The sequence below is a fragment of the Vespa velutina genome, chromosome 11 (genome assembly GCF_912470025.1).
Source record: "Vespa velutina chromosome 11, iVesVel2.1, whole genome shotgun sequence".
NCBI classification, from domain to species: domain Eukaryota; kingdom Metazoa; phylum Arthropoda; class Insecta; order Hymenoptera; family Vespidae; genus Vespa; species Vespa velutina.
In genome coordinates this window covers 7872866-7900690 of record NC_062198.1, presented here as the reverse complement: position 1 = coordinate 7900690, position 27825 = coordinate 7872866, and the positions used below count along the sequence as shown (strand labels likewise).

Below are 27825 nucleotides of genomic sequence, written 5' to 3'. Positions count from 1 at the left end.
GGTAAGGGGAAGCTACCGGCGCGGTGGGCCGACAACACGGCGCGCACGCCACTACGCGAGACCGTTCGTACCCTCCGCGACTACACCGGGGTCAGTCAGGGTCCTGCTCTTAGCCAGGACACTCCAAGACCTTGCGCACGCGGACGACACCGGGTGGCGAGTAAAGGAAAAAGAAAGGGGGAGAGAGAGAGAGAGAGAGAGAGAGAGAGAGAGGAAGAAATTGAAAGAAAATTTGGCATTTTTTTATTTAAAATTTTTACATCTTTCTCTCGCTTTCTTTGCCGCACCTTTAGCGACATAGTAAAGCGACACTCGATGGTATAATTTTGGTGTTTGTTCGCTATACCTTTTCGCCTTGGTTCGTCGAATCAATCCCGATCGACCGGACAAATTTGCCCGACCTGCGTCAACCACGTGGTAACACTCTGTAGAATCTCACTTCTCTCCGGAGGAAAGGATCGCAAAGAATAAAGGATATTCGATAAACTCTGCTCTTACACGCTCATTGGAAGCACAGTTTCTACGAATTTTCTGAGAGAGTGCGAGCCAGAAGTTGGACGAACGTTCAACGTTTATACATGAGTGAAGAGAAATAGCCCTGATCCCGTTGCCGTTGCCGTTCCCATTGAGATTGCGATTAGGAACGTGATGTGTGGTGAGTAATGAACGTCTATGAGCGATAATGCAGTTCAAATGAATAATAATGAAACAGCTAGTGAAGAAATGATAGTGGTTCAAATGTCGTGGTTACATTTAAATCTTTGCACATTTAGTAGAGAACGATATTAAGGTTTTAGTACGAAAATAGATTTCTTTCTGATTAATCGATGCGTACTCTAAATGAGATCTTTTTTTGAACTTCTTCATCATAAATTTGTCACTTGTTTAGACAAAAAAAAAAGGAAAAGAAAAAAAGAAATAATGATATCGAGTTATCTTTCGTAGGGAACAAAGCACGACGGTGTAAGAGAATATTTAAAGAAAAAGAAAAAAAAAAAAAAAAAAAAAAAAAAAAAAAAAAAATCATGTAAAGAAAAACCCGACTATCATTTTTCAAGAGCCACGTGATAGACAGTAATTATTGAGATAATTATCAAATAAAATTATATGTATGTTTGGAAAGCAAGTCATCGCCAATTGGTAATGCTTAGCATAGCTCGCTTTCGTATATATTCTTATAGCTTCGATATGATAAAGAATATTCGGATTATGCGACAAGATGGATTTGTTCGAAAAATTCATTCCTTCGAAGGTATCACGCGTATCGTTTCATCGTGCCGTTGGTTTCTGCTTTCTCGATATCTCGATTCTTCCGTGTACTCGTAACTTCACCGAAGAGTTATCCTAAAATCGAAAAACGATCGAAAACACTTGAGTACACACATTTCGGGCTATTAACGACGTCGCAATGTCAATACGTTCCTATCAATCGCAGTCGATTCATGATTATTTCGAGATTTTCATGAATATTCATTGGACAGATAACGCAATCGTTTCGTTATTACCATTTATCGAGGACGTTTCCGTTTTTTCTTTTTTCTTTTTTTTTTCACTCGGAGCCACACGTCGCTTTTGTCGATTTTTCAACCGCGATACATTCTCTTTCAACCAGATTTTTGTTCCAAGTTTAATTCCCCCTCCCCCCTCCCCCTCCTTTTTTCCAAGCGTATCGAACTCGTGCCAATCGCGATGAATTTAATTAAGAAAGTGCACACGTACTTAAGTATCGAACGAGCTAGCTAGCTAGCTACGTAAGTGCGCGTACATTCTTTGATTCACAGCTTTGTTTTTTCTCTCGCAATCGGTCAAGTATCAAGTACTTGTTAGAACTATCACGGATTCTCTATTAGCCGTTAATCGACGATTTCGAAATATTCAATGTGGAACGAACGCACTTTTCTCTCTTTCTCTCTTCGAGCGAGACTTTATCGCGTTTGTACTGTAAATTATGCAAGAGTAAAAAACGTCGGAAGGTCGTAGCGTGCGACAGAATGAATGATAATAACAATTATAATAAGTTACATTAAAATTTTCAATGGTTCATGAACGATGAAATCCGCTCGTATGATATCTCTGTAGGTACTTACCTGTGTTATATACTTTTCGCGCTAGCAACGTCGCAATGGGCAAAGTGTATGTGTTTTTAATCTCATAAATAATTAGCATATCCGGTAATAACAATGCAAGAGTTGTATTAATTAAACACTTTATCTATGCAAACCAATCGACGACTCGTAATTGCCATTTTATCGGGCTATGTTTTATGCAAGAATGTGACGCGCAAATCTTAACAGATTTGTTCGACGTGATGATATTGAATTGCGATTAGAATTAATTTTCGAATGAAATTGAACGAATAAAAGGGCCGAGAAGGCGATTGTTATCGTGGAAACCTTGAAAGTCTTATTATTTTTCTTCTCGATCATGCTCGATCATTTACAACTATGCAGATCCTGATGTGTTTGATCAGTTGTTACAATTTTTCCGACGTAGTAATTATTTGTAAACCGTAATTGAGTTATATATAAACACTTGTAACATGCTCAGTCGGCGGATTAATAATTGCGATTGCGTAAATATCGCATTGGATGTCGTATGACAGCGACGATGATAATCGTTGCCATAACACTCTCGCAAAACAGATATTATCGCAAGGTAGTAACACTCGTCGCGAGTCTTATGATAATTAGTGAAACAGGGCTTGCAAAAAATAACAAAGGAAATCTTCCAAATGTGAAAAGATCGAATTCAAACAAATTACGCAGATCGCGAATAATCGGGAAGATAAGAAAGAAATTCAAATATATATATATATATATATATATATATATGCATGTGTGAAAAATTTGAATCACGATGGGGTCAATACAAGTATCTTTTCAAGCCAGTTGCTTGGAACGAGGTTAAAGAATCTTTTTAAGGAGATTATACACATATATGTATGTATATTGTATGTATGTATGTATGTCCGTTGAATTGACGATAATTAAATTCATCCTTGTTGATTGGAGAAGTTGTTCGACAATGTCCAGAAAAGGAATATATTCTAATATTTCGAGCGTTATCTTTCTTTCATTGTTCATGCCTCTCTTACATTGGAGAATCTTCAAGAAGAGACAACCAAAAGACGACTCTTTACGACGTTTCGCTATCAGACCGTTCTAAACGACGCGACGCGACGTAATCACAGAGAATTAACTAGTTGAATATTTTAGTCTAATTAGTCCTTGAAATTGACCACGTACATTCTTGCCTTCGCCTTCCTTCTTCGCTTACCTAAATACTTACGAACGTAAATACTTAGAAACAATTGAACAAAAAGAGAAAGCGCATTGATACATAAATCTCTTTTATTCGTATATAGAATGCGACGACATCTTTGAAACTATCTTTGTTATTCGACTCGCGTTATATAATACTTAGGCATACACACGTATGCAAGTACATATATATATATATATATATATATATATTCTTCTTTTTTCAAATTTGAAACTTCATTCGATTAGAAATCGTGAAGCACATAAAAGCGTCGAACGAACGTTATTGTCTCCGTTAAACGAGTAACTCGGTTTAAACGTGAGCACGCTCACGATACCTATCATCTCGAACGTCAGTATTTTAAATATATTCCGGAATCACATGAAACGTCATAGATCTCGTCTTGCACGCGAGACTTTCCCGTCGGTACCCGTTAATCATAAAAATCGTTTATTACGGACGATTCGCCTAGTTTTATTTATAAAAACGACGAACATACGAGCAAGTTCCTGTGCAGAGATAGAGAATAATGAAAATTCTCGAGATCGCTTTTTTTTTACATAGTTACGATCACGACGCAACCCTAGGAAAACTCGAGAGTTGTCGTCCGCCTGTCCGTCCGCCCGCACGCATGCACGCACGCACGCACGCACCCACGCACGCACGCACCCACGCACGCACGCACGCACGCACGCACGCACGCATGCACGTGAAACGTATGTATTCACTTGCTTTTATTACGCTCTCTCACTCGTCGAGCAATCACGCCTGGTCGACCCAAGATTAGAATCTCGTCTCCCGACGAGTCAGCCAGGACGATACAGGATGTGCACGCACACCATGCGACATATATAATTCATTTCGCTCTTTGGCCGATATAGCAAGTACTTACGTGTCGCCTTGTTTTCGACCGACTGTGCCAATGGGGTAGATATGCGAGAACCGTTGACGCATCGAGCAACGTTTAAATACCATACTTCTCGTTTAATCGCCGTCATCCGATTTATGCTAAATACATATTCTACCAGTTCGATATCTTCTAGGAGAAAACAATACATTCGCTCGTTCGTCTTTCTTTCAAATGGAAAATATTTATATGTCCAAGCACTACGTACAATATTAAACACACGAAACGTATTTTTTAAACGTCGTCCGCTATTATCAAATAGGGAAACTTTCCTTAATTGTCGTCGACCATAAATAGTCAAATTCGCATTTTTTTTTTTTTTACGACGAGTGTTTATGGTATAAATAATCCTACCTGTCGCCAAGTTGGTCTTATTATTTCTATTTTTCCTAGCAAAAAAATAATAGTTTTGCTAAAATTCAGAGACAACGTTTTGAGATTGACACAAGACGCATAGATTTAAAAACCGGCATTGTCAGGGCAAAATGATGGAAAAAACTGAAGAACGCATGGATTTTGACTTCAGTAAACTTCGATAGTGTAAAAAGAAGAGAAGAGTAAAGAAGAGAAAAGAAAAAGAAAAGAATTAGCAACGCGCGAGCTCTTACGTGCGTAGATATTTTTTTATATCATTATAAAGTAAACCATTCGTCGTATATCTCTTATGGATCTTTTTCTTAGATTCGAAAAGACGCCCCAAACTCCATCTAACTAACTCCACCTAATAAATCCTTCCGACGTGCAATATCATCCTTTGGAGAAAAAGATATCGATCGATTTATATCGTAGTATCAATGACATGTCTTATATCGCTTCCCAAGAACGAAGGAACTTGCATGGTGGCCGAGGGAAAGCTCCGAGAGGACTCGTTCTCGGACGGCGACGCGACGAATGTTCGTACACATTGAATTACAACTTTAAATTGGTATTGGATTAACAAGGAACGTGGTGCATCGTAAATCTGAGCGCGCAGCCGATTTTTCCACTTGCTCATATAGGTCGGCCGAATTCCAATAGAGCGGCCGGAGGATCGCTCGTGAGAGTGGATTATGTTAAAAGCTCGCCTAAACGTCTCTCGCATGGAGACGATAAAATACTATAATAATATTTTCGCGGCTGCTCCGATATATCGAAATAATATATATATATATATATATATATATATATGTATATATATATGTATATATATGTATATATATATATGTATATATATGTATATATATTACTATTATATCGGTAGGGCGCCGCCGCCGAGTAGTACGTTCAAGCGGAGCCGACACGTACCTTCCCTCGTTCACTTTCCGAGCGCCACTTTCTCTTGGCTCCCTCTCCGTTTCGCTGACACTTCTTCCTCGAGAAGATATTCGAATTATCGATAATTACTACCGTTCCAGATATTACCGAACTTGAATTTTTCGGGTTGCGCGGAATTAACGATCGCACGCGTGTACGTGCGTACGTACATCTACTTGCCGAGGCTCGTGTCATCGTACGTATCCAATACCGGTTTTCGAACGTTCGACTATCATTAACCGGCTCGGGTATCGAGCAACGTTTCGGTGCTTCTTCCGAGAGAAGATAGCCCAGTTTGATTGTCTTCCGTCAATTTATCATGCGTGACGTCACGCATTCGCTTCTACCCGCTTCTTTGGCCAGTACCTTATCTACTGCTCGTCGTAAGTCAGAGGGATAAGTATTGGTTCGATTTCAAGGGAAAAATAATTTTGAAAAAAAATTGCAATCGAGCCAATTGTAATCAAGTAGCCAGTAACAAGTATATATCTTGTTGATATCAAAGTTGATCGCCACGAAGAGGCGATCATCGGTCTAAAGAAAGAGCTCTGCTCGTTTTCCAGTTGCTATTGCACATTTTATATCGTTTTAATTAGTTTTTCCATAGGAAAAAGCGTTAAAATCGCTCCTTTCCCTATCTCTAGGCAGTAAATGTGGCTCAAGCGCGAGCCATTATAAAAGCTGCGTGAATGGCGGACATTACCGCGAGTATAAAAGAGTAGTAAAAGTAGTAAAAATGGTCGAAGGTTGAGAAATCATAGAGATCATCGGCGACGAGGTAGAGGTAAAATAAATGCGAGCACGATCGCGTAATACGAAACAACTCGATAGATCATCCTCGTTCGTCGCATGCAATTATATAATAGGTGAGTACTTGTCGTAGGAATATCGACCGAAATTACAGTCTGCGATAAAAAAAAAACACTACGGACGGTTTAAAGTGGTAATATTAATTGCAGGCCAGCTTTGTCAGGTAATCGTCTCTTAAGGAGAAAAGTGAAAAATTTGGATTTTCATTTTAGCAGAAAATTGATCGCATTCATGTGAAATTTCAGAAGCGGTACCGCGAACTTGGCACATGAAACCGGAACTTCACAGCGATCCTGTAGGAGTTCCGGTGGGAGCTCTATCACCCCCGGCCACCCTATCGCCTCCCAGTAGCCCCAATGTGACGTTACCACCCTCTCCTTGGAGCCCAGGCGCTCCGGGCAGTAGCGCGAGCAGCATTGCCTCTACGAATCTTCCCTCTAGCTTCTGCGTACCTGTTCCGGATCGTTTCAGCGCCTTTACTCTCGTGTCCGGATATGGTTCGGACCTACGACTACAAAATTTACCCCATGCCGCGAACGTAGCTGCGCGAGGTAAGACCCCCTTCTCTCTCTCTCTCTCTCTCTCTCTCTCTCTCTCTCTCTCTCTCTCTCTACCCCCCCTCCCCCTCCCTCCCCCTCCCTCCGTTTTCTTTTTCCACGTGTAGATCGGTTTATAAAGTAATAAGAGATTTTTCGGTGCTATGACATGTTAGTTACTGAACATTTCTCACGATTTAGAGGATATTTTTATTTTAGAGATGCGTTGCGGTCTGATGTACAGCGGTTACGCGACGTCCGGGAGCACTTGGTGGGCCCGAAACGTAGGCTTTCTGTTGCCGCATTCCCTTCTACCGCCGTTAAGAATTCCAGCTCAGCAGACGACACCGGTCGCCAATTGTTCGCCCATCCATCCGGAACCTCTTAGCCCGGTCAAACCCGGTTCGCCAAGATGCGCCGCGGAAAAAGCTGCAATCGGTGAGAGACTACAATTCATTCTATTATTTGCCAATTATTTATTGATTATTCGTTTGCCTTTTCAACAAATATTATATAGTAATAGTGCCAGCTGATGTTTCCATAATAATTCGTAATCATGAATTTCGTAATGTATTTTTTTCTTTTTCTGTTTTTCCTTTTCGTTTGAAATTTTGCTACGACCGTTTCAAATAGGAATAATTAAGAGTTTTGACGTCACGGCGAACTATCGTTCAACCTATCGTCGCGTGATTACGAGGAATCGGATAACGAGACGATATATAGTAGGACAATACCGTAACAAACGTAAGCTAGTAAATGGCGACGAATGGTCGTGCACGATTGGCAAAAGAGGCTAAAACAAAGGCTAATCGCGCAGCTGCTACCGTTAAAAGCGTCATTTTTCATCGAACGCATTTAAGTAGGTACATAGACGAGGTTCTTACAAGTCACCAATTATTTTCGATAATGCTCTTCAAGCTGACGAAGCGTTATTACGCTTTATGTTAGGTCGCTAAACGGTCTCACTCGAGCCAGTTTTATCGCATAAAAAATAGAATACCTCTTTTTGCTATTACAGCCAAGTCAACATTTCGGCAGAATTCAATCTTGTCGAACTGCAAGTACCTTCACGAATCCGGCTAATTATATTCATTTGCGTTCCTTCTCTTTGCTCTCTCTCTCTCTCTCTCTCTCTCTCTCTCTCTCTCTCTCTCTCTCTCTCTCTCTCTCTATCTATCTATCTATCTGTTTATCTATCTATTTCGAGTCATTCATACTAGAATCCGCACAATTTCGATAGTACAATTTCGGTGGCGATCGTTTTGAAAATTCTTGAAGAAAACGCGCCTGACGTAGCAACGTGTTTACGGTGTCTCCGCGAAAAATAGCAAATAATTAAGTATCCAACTCGATAAGAATAAACGACCGATACTCTCTTACTACTTTTTCCTTATATGTACATACGAAGAAGAGAAAATGCGATGCGAAGCACGGCAAATTTCGCGCTTGTTGGTGACTCGTTAAGGACGATACTCTTTGGTAAAAAAATTGCACTATCACGTAAGTGCGTATACGCGTAGTAATCAAATAATAATTCTATTTTTACTAACGTTTGCGCGCTCTTTTTAGTAACGACTTTAAACGTTTAGGTTACGGAGAGAGAAAGGGAGAGAGAGAGAGAGAGAGAGAAAGAGAGGGAGGGAGGGAGGGAGGGAGGATTTGGGTACTCGCGGTATGCTAATCGTAACGTTAAGGTTACGTCTAATCACAATTTCCATCACCTGTTTTAGAGGAAGAAGTACCTCTGAATCTTAGCACAAAACCAAACGACGTCTCATCGAATATCACCAGGAAAAATGAAATCTGGTCACCTGGATCAGTTTGCGAAAGAGAGGCCAGAGAAACGAAAGCACCGTCTTCTAGAAATCCTTTGGCAACTTCTATAATCAACAGGCAAATTCATCATTCACCCCTCACTCCACCATCGTCGTCCGAAAGAAGCTTTCAGGTAATTGACCGTTTTCTCTTTCTATGCCTTTTTTTATGTAACAAAAGAAAAGCTCATTGAGCGCTATTAAACCGATTACTAAACAAGTATAGACTACAAATGTACGTGACTCAAATATGTGGATTACTTTTCAAAGTCACATCTCGATTAGAAAGGGATATACTTTGAGGTATATTTTTGTAGACGATTATGAGGACAAACAGGATTTGATTTTCGAAATGTCCTAACTATTTCCGGATCGAACGACATGAACGTCGTAGTCGCTGAGAAGAGCAAATCGTCGAACGGCAGAGATCGACGATAGGGCCTTCGAGGAAGTCGAGTAGTATCGGTCCTGGAAATCTCGAAGTTACCTTCCACGACACACGCGCGCGCGCGCACGCATATACACGCACGAAGAGACGCGCGCTCTCTCTCTCTCTCTCTCTCTCTCTCTCTCTCTCTCTCTCTCTCTCTTCCCTCTTTCTCTGTAGCGAATATGCACCTTTAGGTGGCTCGTGCGTGGGTTTACCGTACGAAGTCAATTTTACGAGCTCGACCGGGGCACTTTTATCGGCGCGCTCTTCTTTCGCGAGAACGTAAAAAGTAACTTGGATTTCCATCCGACGCGGTACATGATTCTCCGCGAGAGCAACTGCGGAACTCGACGATCAAAGATCCAAGACCTTCGGCATAGCATTACATATGTATGTACGAGTGTAACCGCTCTCTCTCTCTCTCTCTCTCTCTCTCTCTCTCTCTCCCCCTCGATCTTCCACGTCGAGCGTTCTCCGCAAAAAAATTAAGACTTCCCGTCGCAATGCCGATTTGCCGAGGTTAATCGCCGTACCTGATTCTTTTTACGGTCAATTTGCGAAGCCGCGCGAATAAATTTTCTTTCGTACGCGTGAGCTCCCTTCTGTCAAAGGCATCTTTTCAAGTGAGCACAAAACGTGTCCTATACTCGATCACTTTTGCACGAAAATGAAAAATTAATTGCAATGCAAGAACAAAAACGTCTACACTAACGGTGATTATGTACATTTTAACAGTTTTTAAGATAAACACAGGCAAATCTATGATTAACGAGAAAATAGGAAGAAGAAAATTACTAAAGTTCTCCTTCCTTCCGTCCTCTATTTCTCTTTCTCATCTTATTCGAAATCCGCGATTTCGTTTGTGGCGAAAGAAGAAACTACGTGTCTTTGATTACGCCGATTTCAGGAGTCACGCGATCTGAAATTCCTGCGAAAGTATATAAGTACCCCCCCAGGAGTCGGTGCCGAGTAAACGGGTCAAATGTTTTGACGTGTACGTACGTCGTACGTATATATATATATATATATATATATATATATATATATATACATACACATATATATACATATATATATGTATATATATATATATACATACGTAGGAACGTACGTATCGGTGATCGGCAAGAGGCTACGTCGTAATTACGCACGATTCGATGTGAGCTCACGAACTCTCTCGACAGTGGTTTTACGTCCGACGCGTAACTGTAATGCGGACATATTAGGATATGCGGGCCAGACGCGTCACGTTGTTTTTATTTCGGAGGACTGATTTTACTTTTCCAAACTCGACCCGTGCGATGGCCTTTCCCGATCAACCGGGTTCGCGAACGAAACGCGACCTCGCTTATCGCTTGACAAAAGGGTGTTGTTTCCAAATAAACTCTTTTGCCGCCGTTCTTCATCGTATGGAAATTGGATCAAGAAAATTGTTGACTCTGCGGAACAAAAGATCAAAGTCGAAATTAAAAGAGAGATCAAGTTAGTCCACGTATCCTATGAAGAAGGGATAAAAAATGAAAGAAAAAGAAATGAAGTTAAAATCGAAATTCCAGACGAAAGAGGTATCGATGTCAATCGTTGGCGAAAGTTTCGATCAAATAGCAACAACAACAGCAGCACCAGCAACGATAGCGGTGGCGGCAGTAGCAGCAGCAGCAGCAGCAGCAGCAGCAGCAGCAGCATCTCGTAACGCTCGCGGACGTCTCCCTTTTGTCTCGAAGCGCCACCGGAAGTGAACACTTTCGTGTCGTGTGACTACAATGGCGTGCTCCACTCCCTACCCGCTTTCATTCCCACAATCCATCGCTTCCTTTGCGACTCTTGAACGAAGTGCCGCGGTGCTTATTAACGATCTCCCTTACCTCCTTCGTCCTTCCTCCTTTCTCTCTCTCTCTCTCTCTCTCTCTCTCTCTCTCTCTCTCTCTCTCTCTCTCTCTCTCTAATCCTGTTCCCCTCTTCCCGCCAGCTTTGCCGCTGATCTACAAACGGGACGGACCGTTTCTCCTCTCCGCGGTGTCGCAATGGAGTATTTATTTCCTTCCTTTTCTTCCGAAAGAAGAAAAAAACAGTCCAACCGTTATCGATACCGTACGCTTTTCCGTTATCATTCTACGTTGTAATTGCCATTGTTTTGCGATTACGATTGAAAGGAGAAAATCAAAAGAAGGTTAATGCGGACGTTAATAATCTTTAACAAATCGACAAAGGCAACGAAAGTTGACAATGATCTCTGATTATTAGAGAGAAGCAAGTGAATCTTGTAATAAAACGGAAAGCGATTCGGGGATTTGTAGGATAGAAACAATGGCTTTTAAAGAACGTGAATAGCAAAGACGAGACTCGGATGCTTTTCATTCGGAACCGGCTTTATCGGCTTTTTCTTTTACATTTCGTGTTTCTTTTCCTTTTGTTTCTCTTTTTTTTTTTTTCTGTTTCTTTTTGTTTTTTGTTTTCATTTACTCCCTTTCGCCGAGACACACATATGAAAGCAACGATCGAGATCGGGGCACCCCCCTGCCACCGCCCCCTTTCACGAGTCATTTCACGTTCGACAACGCTCCCGTCCCACGGGAACAGGCGAGAGAACGGGTTTTGGTGTTTCACTCGAGCATTATCCGACGATGCAGGAAAGGAATCGCGTCCAAGCGGGAAGAATGTATTTGCGCGGTGGGCGATCAAAAGGGGCTGAGCCAATGACGCGGCTTTACTGGGAAACGTAGACGCGGTTAACGTTCGACAGATATCGGAGCGAAATATCGGATGTTTCGAAGGTGGAATTTTTAAAAGGGCAATCCATAAATTGATCTTTTTCGTCCAGAATTAAATGGAAGAAAATTGAAATAAAGCTTGTAGAAAAAGGAGAATTTGGAAAGGCAAAAGGATACGCGCGCGCATACAAGAGTTATATTTCAAGTTGGTTACGATCACGTACGATTCCATCGAGCCACTCACAAACCTACATATACCTAGTCACTTACATATATTGTCCGGAAAGAGACACGCGTGTTGCGCGTAGCATTGTGACGACTGGCGCCTTCGCTACAATGAGTCGAGGAAGATAAAATGAACACACAGGTGCGTCGGACGTCCCGGCGCGGCGCGGCGCGGCGCGGCGCGGTGCGGTGCGGCGCGGCCGACCCTCTCTAGAAGGTGCCTCCTTCCTTCTCTTTCTCTTCTTCCCTTCTTGGACTCGATCGGTTTATATTTTACAATCTCAAAAGTTTTTACTTACGTTTACTCTATTGCGCTTACTCTATAAAGTCCCTTCTTTTTTTACACCGAAGGAATGAATACACCGGGAGAAGCGGGAAGGAGCAAAAGTGAAAGAGAAGGAAGATTTGACGAAATTAACATAATTAATATAAGGTTTATTCTTCGAGCAAGACGTATAAACATGCATACGCGTATGCAAGACGTATAAACATGCATACGTGTAAATAAAACTGGGTTTCTCCATACATATATATGCAAAAAAAAAATGGATTTGTCGGATATCCGACAAGTGGCAATGAAGGAAATAGAGTACAAAGAGAACGGAAATTCATTCTGTCCGGACACTTAATTTCTTCTTGAATTGAAATAAGAACAATAAGGGGATGAATCGACAAAAGTATAATTGCATGGTTATTTCGGCACGCAAATGTTCCTGTTCTCTCTGGCTTAATAAGTACGCCGGAATCACAAGTGTCAAAGGCACCTGTCCCAGTTATGCGAAGCCATAGATTTTTCTATTAATCCCTTTTAGGAAATAATACCTATTTCCGTTAATAAATAATAATTGATATATGTAGAAGACTTATGGTTATGAGAGTGTGCGAAAAAAACGAAGAAGAGAAAAAGAAAAGTTTTACGTCGCACTTTTAGAATCGACTCACTTATTAACCCGAGAAACCACGAAATCCTTGTTACAGTGCAAACAATGCGGGAAGGCATTCAAACGGTCGAGCACGCTCAGCACTCACCTTCTAATTCACTCCGACACGAGACCCTACCCCTGTCAATATTGCGGCAAGAGGTTTCATCAAAAATCGGACATGAAGAAACACACATATATTCACACCGGTGAGTATTCTATATACCGATGTACGCGCGCGCACACACATGCGTGTACATCCGCATATACAAGCTAGTAAATTGATTAACGTTCCAGAGTGGCTCGAGAAATGAATGAAAATCAACATTCCATTTATATTACGAATAAATAATGAAGGTGCATAATATGGACGATTACGCATTAACGTTATAGAGGAAAACTTATCTACCGATAAGAGTCACGGATAATTTTTCAATTAATATACATCAAAGACGGAAAGCTTTTTCTATCGTAGGATAAAAACATTGCGAAAGCTTGCCACTTTGTTCGATGCATATTTACTTGCTTGTGCACACAGGCGCGCACGGCGAACACAAGCGCGCGCGCGCGCGCACACACACACATTGTATTTAATAATTCCAACAGTTCGTAACAAGAGAAAAGCGACAAGGCAAACTATTCTCCGTTCTTGGTTACCGTTCGAGTTCGATCGCACGAGCTTCTCCATTTTCGCTCTTTTTATCGCTCCATTGTTTTCGGGGTATCCAAAGTACCCAGCGCGTCGTAGACACGAGCCCAACGACAAAGTTCAAGACGATCGAGTCGCTAGAGCGGTTTACGAATTATTTACGAAGCCCGCTTGTTGCCACTACGTTACATTATTCAGAGTTCCTATTGTTGCCGTACGTACGACGAAATGTTTCAACATAAGTTCGTGCGTTTTACGACCGAAGGAAGAAATGAGAAAAAGGATACTCTTTATCGTCTTTTCCGATAATATCGGAGTAGAAATAATTCCGTAGCCTTTATAGGAATAATTTTTAATATAGGTCTCGGTGCCTCTTCATTTTATGCGGTACGTTCGTCTCGATGAATAATTCGATAGAAAAAAATTAACGCTTTTAATCGATCCGCGCGATAACGTATTATATAAAAAGATATGAAAATAAACGAATGTAAGATTGTCCTTTAATTGCTATTATTAATTGCAATTAAACGATGAAAAGTTTGTGGATTTCGTTTCGATAAAAGATCCGGCGAAAGAGTGAAAGGAGGCTCGGTTTGTACCGCGTCGCATCGCACCGCAACGAATGGTGAAATGATCCGTTTCGTGCGCGTTATCGCGCAAATGGAATTGGGTGGACGGTGAGCCGCGTGCGTTTACTCGTTCGATCAACATGCAGCCCGAATAGGAAAAAAGGGGTAAAAGGGAAAAAAGGAAAAAGAGAGAAAGAGGAGGAAGAAGTAACATTGGGCATTTGCGTTCGGCATCATCGCCCCGGCATCGAGACGTTAACATATCGCGCACGTTAACGCGCCGAAACGAAGGAGCGAATACATCGTTCGCCGTCGCGTTCGCCGTCGCGTTCGCCGTCGCGCTCGCCGTCAAGCGCGAGAGTACATTGCCATTGTACTTCTAGTCTATCTAGTTGGCAGACGCTTGCGAATCACGCATACGGCGTATAATAGCAACTACGTAATGTCGAGTGTGTAAAGTCGATAGTTCTTCTCTTTATATGGAATGTGGGATCCAACCACCCTGTGACTGCGACCCTTTTTATACATTTCTTTTCTTTCCCATTAGACTTCCTAATTTCTTTCTAACGAGACTTTTCATATTACCATAGTCTCTCCCTCTCACGAGCATGATCCCAGGCTTAGAACGGTACGTGAGGTAGAACGCGTCGTTGTTTAATCATTTATTAAACCTCGATTACGCATTATATATCTATATATCGCATTAGGGATACGTACGTAGGCTTAAGAAATTTTTTGATGCTGCATTCCATTCCGTTGCAACGAGTTCGCCGAGCCCAACGACATTGTGCGAGGGACGAGTAGCGACGTACATAATTGGACGTTTAGATTCGCGATCGTCGCCGCATCGTAGCCCGCGTGTCTGCAGCATGGCCTCCTTTACGTTTGCCGTAGCACCTGAACGAATCACGCATGGAACGTGCGTTTTTGTCGATGGGTCGACGGGTCGATACTTTTTTAATGAAAGAAAACCCTACGAACCGATGAAAAATATGAAGAAGAAAAGAAAATAGGAGAAAGGGAAGTCTCAGCATCGAACGTATAAAAAGATCTCCCTAGGCCAAAAAAAGTGATACGAGAATCGCGGCTCGTATCTAATCAAAGAATGATCCCTTATGCCACGAGCTGTCCCCTCCGAAGGGTAACTAGGCTTTACTAGCGTAAGCGTAAATGGCTAAGGTTAAACCGCAACCACGCTAACGCCATTAATTCAAACGGTCTGTTACTTTCCTGCCAACAGGAGTACTTCCGACGTACTCCTTCGACGTACTCCTTCGACTAATATTAGATTTGTATCTTTTGAGTAACGTTTAAGGTTCCGTGATATATCGGGCCCTAATTTCTACTTAATCCACTTAATTCGAACGGATGAAGTAACGAAGCATTGCCGACGTCGCACGCAACTATCTATCATTGGATAGGAGAATACACCTAAGGTAACGCCAAAGTATCCCCGATATTTTTAGAAACTTTAAATTCCTTATCTTATACGATAATGCAACGTAACGCGCGCGACGACATATTTTCCTTTACTTAATAATAATAATAATAATAATAATAATAATAGTAATAATAATGGGATATCGATCGTCGTTACGATCGTGTACCGTTACGAAGCGTAGGAGAGTTCACGAAATCTCTTCCTTCCGGGAACGAGCTAGGAAGTTTGATATCGCGCGGCCAGAGGATAACGCGCCTACTAACTTCCTGTGCGCGCGCGCTAAGAGAGGTGGAGAGCTAGGTATATAATATATCGTAGGTATCGTAACGCGCGTACAGGGAGGATCGCGCGTGTGTCATGCATCGCGCGGTATCCTAATAACGGTTATATACGAATCGGACACATGTCTTTATTGATGCGAGTATGACGTCCGATGTCTGACGTCCGCTCAACAGCTGACGCGACCCGAACGAAACTCCCATGAGATTCGTCCGCGTCGTTTCGATTCGGCAAACCTTTTGTTTATTTATCGAACGGTCGCGCGATGGCATCTTCGATAATTTGCTTCTTCATTATCGCCTTCTCTTTCGAAATATGTAAAAAATAAGGTCGATTATCGTTTAACGTGTCGATTTAATCAGCTGCGCGAATAATACATTTTCTCCTGAGAACGAACGGGAAGGAGCGCTTGTACGATGAGAAACGGTCTGTTTGCCGCGCACTAAGTGAGTTTCCGGCACGACACGCGCCACCGTAGCACGAGCCACGAGGGGAAATAAGGTGGTGTTGCGTGCTAATTACTAATAGGTGGGGAGGACCCCTCGTCCTATGCTTTCATCGTTTCCGCGCGGGAACGTTTCTAACCGGTAAAGTAGCTAAATGCGAGAGGACGGACGATTAATGCCGAGCTTAATTCTATTTTCACGCGATCTCTAACCGATCGGTAAGTCCTCTCTCACCAAGCGCAAATAGCGAAGAATAATAGCGATCTAAATGAAACGATGGAGAACCAGTTGAACGGATCGTAGATCTTATATATTCTTATATTATACCATCCGAAGGATTAATGTGACGACCAAGTAGCCATTGTTTATTATTACAGAGACCTATTGGGATATTGTAATATTGCGTAAAAACACGCAATCCCGTCTTGTAAATTTTATTCTAACGTTCCTAACGTTCCTCTAAGGTGTCTCGGCCGATAAATGCTCCTAAAACTAAAATGCGGGTAATTAACGGGCCTACATGCGTATGTATATCTACGTGTATACATATATCCGAGTATGTAAGAAGGTGCTGCGTTATGTACGAGTACAATACGCTACGGTACGTTATGATTTACGTTCCATATGAATTACATAGATATCGTTTTGATAAAACTTTGTAAATGCGCATGATTTCTAAGGATAGAAATCAATGTTTTCTATCCTTAGTTCGTTCTTACTCTTAATACTCTGTCGTTTCTTTTTGAAAAATATTTTTAAACGTTTACGACGATACCGACGTATCGTTCGTACGAGCGGAAAAATACTTTCCTCCGTAATGCATATGCCATACGTACGAACGATGTGCGAACGATAATTACATTGATATCGTCGTCGTACGGCAACGCGTACATTCTAACCGTACAAGGTCTATCCTCGATTCAACTATCGATCAAAATATCTATATTTTCTTTGAAAGGACTAGAAAATTCGAAAGATATCTTGCTTTGAAATTAATTCGTTTATCGTTCCCGCCAAGAGATCGCGATTCGTTCAGTTTCCTTCATTTCTACGAATAATCTATTAGTAGTAATCGTTTCGTCGAGTACGCTGACATTCATATTAATATTCATTTATTAACTTGTAAATACTTGTTCTTTTCTTCGTCCCGCCTAGAAGATTACGTTTTCTTTTGTCCACCATATTCTCCTCTACGTCCCCATTTCCGATCGCTATGCTACGAAATAAATGACGGGTGGGTTGGGTTGGGTTGGGTTGGGGGGGGGGGTGGAAGAAAAAAAAAGATCGAGCAGAGAAGAAGAAGAAGAAGAAGAAGAAGGAAACACGAGGGAATCGATTTCTTTTTTTTTTCTTTTCTTTTTCATACACCCCTTTCCACCGCTATCCGTCATTTTAAAACAACCGACCGACCGAGCGAACGAACGAACGAACGAACGAACGAACGAACGAACGAACGAACGATGGCCCTCTCTTTCTTTCCGACATAAGAAGCGGCACCGACAAATCAAAGCTTTTGTGCAACTTCATAAAATACCAAGTATATTTCGTATCGCGCAAAAGTTAATGCCAGAATAGATCCTCTTTATATTCCCGGACAATCGCTATATTCGCTAACCGATACGGCCACTTTTATATGCACTTCGTTCGATAGACTCGACGTAGCAAGAGAGTAGTCCTAAGGGACGAACCCTCCGTGGAGAAGAATGGCGTGATAATAACCCCTCGAGGTTTTGCGCTGTGTAATTGCAATTCTTTCCGAGGCGGTATATTGTTTTCAGCGCATCCATTCGTAGACACTCCGCGGAGTTTTCCCTCCCTTGCAAGACCGTCCTCTATAAATAATTCTCGTGGAATACGTGACAGGCTGGTACGATCTATGCTGAAAAATAGAAATGATATCTACGAGCTGTCGAGCTAGTACCTTCGCTACTGTGGTATGAAAAATGAATTGCAACGAACGTCCACGAAACCGTTAATCCTTCGCATTTTAATCCTGAATTGTCGCTAAAATCTGATCACGAATCGATCGCACGTGATTCTCATTTTCGACACTACGATTGTAATATTTTAGCGACAATCAAAAGTTCCTATATATAACGTTTCTTTCGCGAAATATAGAATTATGGGTGATATTATCCGTACGGAAGTGTGCAAAACGTACAATTTTCCCCGAGAAACCATATGATTCGAGAATAAAACCTCGTCTTAAGTAAATTCCAGGAATGTCTCGATGATCGTCGTGTACGATGCATTCGTCGTATTATGAAGTTACTTTTGCGTACAACATGACATTTTTGCGGCCATTAAGAACAATCAATAATGGATCGTCATGTATGAGCGATCGCTCACCGATCTTTGCCATCGGAAATTGATATCCCTTCTGCGAGCTATTTTCTCTTTTCTTTTCTCTCTTTCTTTTTTCCTTCTGCTTCTTCTGCTTCTTAAAAATTCCTCCGCGAAGTATAAGCGGGGCTAAGTAACTGTTCGCGATCGTGCCTAAAGAATGTGAACGTAATCATCGATGGAAAATATATATATATATATATATATGTGTGTGTGTGTGTGTGTGTGTGTGTGTGTGTGTGTGTATATATATATCCGCGTTCTTTATCTACTGCCATTTCGAGGAATTACGTTAGCCAACGTATTCGACGATTTGGATTAATAATAAATTTCACAAATGTGCACGATCGAGAATGACATATCTGTATATTTTTCCTCGCAAAGTGGAAGAAATGAAAAAGAAAAAGAGGAGAAAAGAAAAGTAAGTGATGAAAGGGGTGGTGTACATTTCCGGAAAATAGTTTGATCGAATGAGCGCGCGCATTAATGTTTCATTATGTTGTCACGCTAGCCTGTCAAATAATTCTCGTTAAAGAACCGAACGAGAAGAAGAAACGTCTCGATAATGTAGAAACAGTTATCGTGTCACGTTGCCATCCTCATTTTCTCTTATTGAAAATCTAATATTGCACTTGAGATAATGCCAATGCAAAAGTATAAACGAACAATGAGAATGATTGGTAGGATAAATTCTGTTACGGTAACAATAATTATTTTACTATCGAATATGCATAGGAGGCGCGTATAAATACGAGCAAGATAAATGATGAGAAACTTTGGAGGTGCGGTGTAAACGCGATCATTATCGGGAACGATGCATCAAAGGGACTGGACGTATTACGATATTAAAGACTCTCGTCTCATATCTGAAAATAGGTAGAAGAAGGTAATGGGGAAGGCACGCGGCAAGTCACACTAGGCACGATCGATTTTTACTATCGCGAGAGATCCCTATTTCCTGTAAAACAAAAAAGTCGCATCGTCTTTTCTAAGCGATCTCTATCGAGCAATAACCGGACAAGGCGGATCGATTTGCCGACTCTCTTTCACCATCGTCGTTGATACGACACATCGCGTTATTACATCAAGTTCGTTAGGCGAGTTTTGCATAATTAAGCGAGTACCACCCCCGACGGTCATCCCAGTTCGTTTCCTCTCTCGCTCGCTCGCTCGCTCGCTCGCTCGCTCTTGCTTCTCGCATCGCCGCTTCTCGCATGCTCCGAGGAATAGGCGCGAACTCGCTCGCGCGCGCACAGACTCACACACAGACTCACACACTCACACACTCACACACAGACACACACACACACACACAGAGAGAGAGAGAGAGAGGCGTACACGCGCAGATACGATTCTACCTCTCCTATCATTAAAATCGGCCGCCACCAAGTGAACGCTTCGGTCGGTAAATATTTAAGTCGGTCGGTAAGGGGCTGGTAATGAGAGTCGGGACGGATCGATAGATATACTGGTTCGCGCGTACGTATGCGCGCGTCTCCTTCGCTGACACACTCGACAAATACTTTCCTTCTGGACCTAAACGAGGCGAGGTCATTCTTCATGATCATTCAAAAAATTCTGACGAGTCCTCCTTAATAAATTCGATATTTGTCATTTTTTCCGACCGCCTCTACCATCGTCTACGTATCATTCTACGTTTATCTATTACGTTTTCTTTACTTACTTTGATTCTACGAGAGGTTCCCTCGCTAAAAATCGATTGCAAAAACACGTCCCGAGTTGTGGCACGCGTTACGTCCAATTTATCCCGTAAACCTTTCTTCCACTCTTCGAAAATAGAAGCGCACGACGGAAAGCTTCAATTTCTATTGTATCGTATTTCTCTTTTCTTTATTCCTTACTTCGTTCCTTCCCTTTTGCCTTGACTCAACAAAGTTATGGTGATCGAATCCTAGACGGCAATTACTATAATTGTATTTTTCTTCGCGCAAGCGAGTAGATAGGAACGATGACAGGAACGAAGTGGCGGAACAGTGCGACAACAATATTCAATAGTCCTCCCGGACTCTACCATTCTTCGTTCTGTCATGCGAAAGATAATAATTGTAATGGTATATCCGATAATGCGATGATCGCCGATACGCTGAATTAAAAAAGAGACGCGGTAAGAGCGAAAAGGACAGATGAAGATGAGAGAGAATGTGTAATCGGCCTGATATCGATTTGTCATCGATCGACGTATGTAAACGCTCCACACATATGTGAAACGAATAGGGGAGCGCGACGACTACTTACATATTTCGTTTGTCCGAATCTTTTCGCATTTCAACGAATTTGAAAATAAAGGAAAAGACGGCCGAGAATAAAGAGAATAATATTAATTTGTTAAAATTTTTATCGTAAATAAGACGAGATGAACGATAGGAGCGTCGAAATTTACGACGGAAATGAAGAATCGTCTTGATATCAAAAACAAAAGACTTATCGTAGGAGCCCATCGTGAAATACAACGAGCACGTCACGTCGTACGTAAACCCAGAGTTATAAGTTTATCCTCGTGTATTTCCTAACGGGCACCATATCTTTCTACCGTTTTAGTATACTTTTCATTCCCCGAGCAAAAGGGGCCGGTGTTCTCCAGAGAATATTATTCGCCGATATCGCTCGTTATACGGCACGTAACTTCGGGCAATTTACGTGGAAAATTTACTTCGCGCTATGTATGCGTACGTATGTGTGATATCAAAGAAAGTGTCCCTCTCGCGGTCACACGCGCGCGCACGCAAATATACTCTATCTAATAAATAATTCTGTTGTTTCTCTCTCTCTCTCTCTCTCTCTCTCTCTCTCTCGGTTCGTCTTAAACGCCAATGAAATAAACGTTTTACTGAAAGTGCAGGCACTCGAACTATCGGCACGAGTTAACGGGGCGTACAAAGTGATGTTGTTGTTGTCGATGGTGGTGGAGGCGGCGGCGGTGGTGGTGGCAAGTGGAGTCGAGGTAGAATTAATTCCTTTTCGATAGAATCTTAACGGCGACGCCTTCCGACGACGGTGTAACACCACTGCCATCGTCGTTCTCGTCGTCGGGGATACACGTTTTTATCGTCGCTTTATAATCGCAAAACTGTTTGCTCGGAATTTCGATGGCGACGTAACGGAGGAACAGCTGTTTACCTTTATTATCGCAACCCCACGATCGACGTTAGACGTCCGACCGAAGGACTTTTAGAAAAAGGCTTGCGAGTTGTCCGTTCGACCCTCTTCTTTCTCCTCTCTCTCTCTCTCTCTCTCTCTCTCTTTTATTGTCATTAACTCGTGCGACTCGTCTCAAGCCTCCTTTTTCTACATGCCGATACATATATCATATGTAAGCCCAAGTATCCTCCATACATGTGCGTCAAGATTCATCGAAATGATTGCGACAAAGCTAGCAAGCACACTTTTTAATATCACCCTATCGTTTATTGTGTTTCGTCGGTTCGTTCGTGGCTATCGATGTTAGAGGGAAAACCTTGGACACACATTTCGAGAGAGAGAGAGAGAGAGAGGCATTGGCTTGCGCGATCAATCCTCTCTATTTCTTATGTATGAGCGGAGGAAGACGACGTTTCTCTTTCCTCTTTTTTCTTTTTTTTTTTTTGTTCATCGAATTATATCGATCGTCTGGAAATAACCTTGTTATTTCGTAGGGGAATTTCCATCTTCGAGATGGACATTCTTATTCCTTCGACCGAGTGCATCCTAAGCGTTATTATGGCAATTATAAAGGAAAAATCAATCGACTTAATTACATACGTTTCAACGTTGACCGTATCGAAAGATTAAAAAAAACTTACGACGTACATGTTGAACCCTTTCAAGAATATTGATACTCCGGTCTCGTTTACTCTCGGTACTCGTAAACGTCCCGATTAAAAAAGAATAAAGATTAATCGATTCATCGCGACGGTTTTAAAAGTGAATCAACATTAGTAGATATAATCGGCAGGTCGTCGTACCTTCCTCGTACAATGGAATCTTTCGACTCGACTCGATATCGAGAAAAAGATCGCCTCAAACGAATTAGCATCTTTACTCATCGCATTGACGCAAAGCAACATCTTACGAGTTGCGCCATCGACGCGCGCCCAACCGTACGATTTATTAGTTTATACAGCTGCGTTTGATTAACCTTGCTTCATTATTCCAAACCGCGTCCCGTCTTCGTCCGTCGATAATCGAATTTATGATCGCCGAACGATGAGCAAAGTATGAGTTTGCAATTCCGATTGCGATCCCTCTCTCGCGATTATCTGTCGGATTAGTCATTAAAAAGGAGAAAAGGAAAGATCGCCGAAAGTAGATTCGAGAAATCTATTTAAATATCTACATATGTATTGACGATACTCTTGTGCTCGACGGTCACGAAGAAGGGAAGAATTAAGGAAGAAGATAGTAATAACGATATTAAACGCGTGTTCCAGGTGAGAAGCCCCATAAATGCGTGGTATGCGGTAAAGCGTTTTCGCAGAGCAGCAATCTGATCACTCATATGCGCAAGCACACGGGCTACAAGCCATTCCAATGCGGCCTCTGCGACAAGGCCTTTCAAAGAAAGGTCGATCTTCGGAGGCATCGAGAAGGTCAGCATCCAGCGGCGCCGGCGTTAGACTATCGCTCGCTTCAGGTTGCATCGACTGGTGTCGGCGAACAAAGTGCCATTCAACGTAACAACACCCGGCAACCTCGGTGCACGCCATCACCACCACCACCACCGCCACCACCACCACCACCACCGCCGCCGTCACAAGCAACGATACAACCACCAGTACAGCCGCTCTCTGGTACCACCGCCAGCGGCAGCACAGCCCCGTACAGGACGATACCGGTTCCGGGTAGCAGCAGCAGCAGCAGCAGCAGCAGCAACAGCAGCAGCAGCTGAGATTCGTCTCACCGACCGCCCTTTCCTTCTTGCAGGTGTACGCACGATTCCATGCAGGATCACCGAACGCGCGCGCCAAGCGTCGCACTATGATTCGACCACACTTCTTATTTAGTCTCACACCTTTCGAATCTCTGCCTTGTAAATAGTCCACGACGAATTGCTACTGCTAAACGGAGATACGATTGATTACGATTATTTACAAGAAAGAATTTCATTCTTTCGTTCATTATCGTGCAAAACAGTATATATATATATATATATATATATATATATATATATATATATATATGTATATATTTCGAATATGTACTTTAGATGCTTGGAAGACGGAGAAAAGTTTTCGACTATCTCTCGAACGTTGGTGAGTAAAGTTTAAATATGTCCAATTCTTTGATCGCATTAATATACGACAATATTTTGGAAAAGAAAAGAAATGAAGAGAGAAACGAGAAAACGGGGGGGGGGCGAGAGAGAGAGAGAGAGAGAGAGAGAGAGAGCGCGCGCGATGTTTTATCGATCGTCCAACGCTTCAATTTCTTATTCGCGTAGATATGTATGCATGCGTCAACGAGCCTCTAATAAAAAGTATTCGGTGAACATAATATATTAAAAAGCTCGAAAGAAAACAAAGGTCCCTAAAGTAAAAGTGTCATTATCCTAAAAACAATGGCACAAATTTTCTGTCATTCGTTCGTCGTTGCGCTTCTTTCATATCGATCGACGCATTAACGTTGATTATTCTCGTGACGAAGAGACAACATATGCTGTCTCTTAAACGGTATTTTCTCGCAAGACTACTCGTATGTATTACATAATAAATACACGGGTTAATGTGAAACAAAGAAGGAAAAGAACAAACAAACGGACCAAGAACGAAAATGGAAGCGTATTATCGTGAAACTCGAACAACGAAATCGTCGTAAAAGCAGATTCGCGTGTACAACTAGACGGGACGGATGGACGTTAGATCGGCTCGAAATAACACGCGAATACTAATGTATTCTTCTTTGACGTCGCGTTTGATTTTGAATAGGGAGACCATGGATCACGCGTCTATGACTCTTTGTGTCTTTTCGTGCTTGTCTCTTCTCTATCAGCGCAAACTCATCGAGGGAAACGAACACACGCAATAGTAAGTAAAGTAGCTTTCTCTCTCTCTCTCTCTCTCTCTCTCTCTCTCTCTCTCGCTCGCTCGCTCGCTTCGAATTCAACTTTCACACACAAAATTTGCCATTATATTGAATCTTTTAACAATTACTGTACATTAGTGTTTGCGCTCTTTTAAAACGGCAAAGCTATAGCGGAAGAAGACATTTTTCTATTAATCGGAACGTTATAAATGTCTTTACTCATGGCGAACGAATCTATCTAATAACGAATATCTGAAGAAAAATATAAATAAGGAGTTTTAGAAAAGAACGTTGTTACCGAATCGGTGTTCCATTCCCGAATGTTGCTTTGTTTGTTCTATTAATTTATACGTATTTACTGTCTTGACGATAATTCGTGTAAAATTGTAAACGGCATAATGAACTCATGACTTTATTTGTGTCGGGATATCTATCGAGATATTATACATATATAAAGAAAGTTTGAATAAAATACAAATTTATATATACTATTTGTAGAAAATTATATTATAATGTAGCAAAGATTATTCATGAATGAAATAACATGAACCGTCCACTCGTTTCGTTGATTCATTTGTATGTGTGCGTGGATGCGTGCGTGCGTGCGGTTATATATATATATATATATATATATATATATATATACACACACACACACACACATATATATATATATATATATATATATATATAAAATATGTATTTTATGCTTAAGCGAAAATTTATTATACAAATATGACACGCATCTAGAGATGTGTACGCAGATGGCATCAAGAACGTCCAATGCCCTGATTAATGCATTTTGCCTGATTTTGACAAATTTTATGAATTTTAAATAAGAATTAAACAACTTATCCTACATTTAATTAATTTCTCCGCATTATCCGATACACGTAAATACCTAAATGATGATTTTCCTGTTGCCATCGCATATAATAGAAAATTATTTATTTGCTACTATTAATACATATAAATAAATATCTATTTGGACGCATAAATATTCCAAAAATAAAACGTTTAACGGTATCGAGATAAAAATATTATTATGATTTCATCTTATAAAATCTCATTAGTTATTATTTTTCATATATTTTAAATATTCCATTTGAACGATCGTTTTCTTTTTTATTCCCATTATATGTAAGTATGTTCTTGAAAGATCGTGTAAGTGATTAATACAAATGAATATTATTAATAACATAGAGCGCTCTTTATCTATTACTTGTCATAGTCTATCAAAGCCAAAGTCGTACGGTTAGAGAGATTTTTTTGTACCGGTAAATAATTCAATTTTGGAAGCAGCGAGAATGAAACAGACATTAGATCGTTTCATCATTTCTGCCGTAATTTCTAAAAAAGTTTTATCATTTTGATGTAACAATTCTGATATACGACAGAAATTATGCAACGATCTCATAGATTTTCGCTGTAGGTACACACACACACACACACAAATATATGTGTATATATATATATATATATATATATATATATATGTATGTATTTGCGAATTGGTGATAACAAGTGCAAAATTTGACGGCGAAATAAAAATGGAAAGAAGAACTTTCGTATGGTCGATTGTATAGTACCGAGAATGTATAAAAAAAGAATACATATATAAAGTAGGTATATAAGCGTGCAAATGTACTTTTAACGATCGATGCACAATTATTCGTACAAATACGTGAATTTTAACTAACGATACTTAACCTTTTACGCATCTGTACATTTTTTCCTCTTGTGTCCACGTTTCACTATAATCTGCATCTCGTACATTTCTGCTGTATATGTATGGTACATTTGAAAATTTCTATATATGTAAGTACTTTTGAATTTCTTTACGAAAATAGATACCTACACGCACATACACACACACACACACACACACACACACACACACACACACACACACACACACGCACACGCACACTATGCGAATAATTCTCTGAAGTCGATTGTAGAAAATATAAAAAAAAAATCGAAACGCGTAAAGCTTCACATTTCGAAATTCGTTGTATAAGAGAAAAATCATAGCGGCTAGAGGACCAAAGATAGTATAAACTGGACCCGGCTGATTGGTACTCTTCGGGTTTTTTTAAAGAAAATAAAGAAGATGGTTTGGAGATGGTTATTTGTACTTTGAAAGTACTTTTAAAAACCCGAAACAAAAATCAAAGCCTTCGGTCCTTCTTACGCGCTAGTATAATTAGTATATTAAGAGTATATTTACGATCGGATCGACTTAAAGTCGAAACCGAGTAAAGTGCTCGGGCATTGCTTGTTTATGAGCGAATCTATGATAATGGGTACGGTATCGTCGTCATTGCTTCGAAATTTCTTCTTTTCCTTTTTTATCCTTAAGGAGAATTCAAACGTGTGTTGATACGCGTTCTTTATATGCGAATGATCGTTTACAGTTACTCGATAAGAAGATAAACATAAGAGAAATCAAACCAATAGATAAATAAGTATATCATTCTGTCGTGTAGAATATGTATGCATGCACGCGTGTATGTTTGAGAGCGAGAAAATATGAAAAAAAAAAAAAAAAGAAAAAAAAAGAAGAAAAGGAAATAGACGGTAGATGAGCAAATTTCACGAGATGAAAGAATAAGTGCAAGTACGAATGGAAAAATTGCATTAGTTGATAAACCAAAAATATGTTTATTATTGCTAAAAGAAGATATTGATTGAATAAAATGTTTTCTTATATGTTTCTCGTCTTTCCATTATATCCAAATACATGTTTCATATTTTTTATATCCATTTTTCCTAAAGTTTTACCATTGATTATTTAACCAAAGTTACATATCAGATCGATTATTCTGATCGAGTCAGGTATCAATCGAGATGGTTTTCAATATTCATACTAATGATAGTACATAAACGAGTATTGCGTTACGATTTTATAGCGACAGGGATATAAGTTTAGGGATATAAGTATAGAGAAGTAAAAGGAAACACACACACACACATATATATATATATATATATATATATATATATACAAACACGGTTCAAGTGCGGTTGAAATTGCAATATATTTGAAAGCAATTCAAACGTAAGTCAACAATTTGCAACAAGTCATGTGCCTGCGAAAGAGACGAACGATTTAGATTATACACGTGCTAAGAAAAGTAATCTTTAAAGAAGAATGCAAAGAGAGAAAGTAG

The 27825-nt window shown here is 40.7% G+C and overlaps 1 protein-coding gene across 5 annotated transcripts; it reads left to right on the top strand.

Moving 5' to 3' along the window:
- On the top strand, nucleotides 1-27364 carry LOC124952896 (zinc finger protein Gfi-1b-like). 5 transcript variants are annotated; one of them, XM_047503484.1, is made up of 6 exons: nucleotides 1-655; nucleotides 6517-6822; nucleotides 7027-7245; nucleotides 8538-8755; nucleotides 12966-13116; nucleotides 23062-27364. In XM_047503484.1, the coding sequence occupies exons 1-6, from the start codon at nucleotides 649-651 to the stop codon at nucleotides 23517-23519; spliced, it is 1359 nt and encodes a 452-aa protein (XP_047359440.1). In that variant the 5' UTR covers nucleotides 1-648; the 3' UTR covers nucleotides 23520-27364. The 5 variants fall into 5 exon arrangements, with proteins under 5 accessions (XP_047359440.1, XP_047359441.1, XP_047359442.1 ...); XM_047503485.1 differs by lacking the exon at nucleotides 1-655 and adding an exon at nucleotides 4563-4776; XM_047503486.1 differs by lacking the exon at nucleotides 1-655 and adding an exon at nucleotides 4801-5061.
- The last annotated feature ends 461 nt before the right edge of the window (nucleotides 27365-27825 follow it).

Coding starts and splice junctions, on each gene's coding strand:
- LOC124952896 (XM_047503483.1), top strand. CDS start 6,255: ATGCGAGCACGATCGCGTAATACGAAACAACTCGATAGATCATCCTCG. Junction 8,756..12,965: donor CGTCCGAAAGAAGCTTTCAG/GTAATTGACCGT, acceptor TCCTTGTTACAG/TGCAAACAATGCGGGAAGGC. Junction 13,117..23,061: donor ACACACATATATTCACACCG/GTGAGTATTCTA, acceptor CGCGTGTTCCAG/GTGAGAAGCCCCATAAATGC.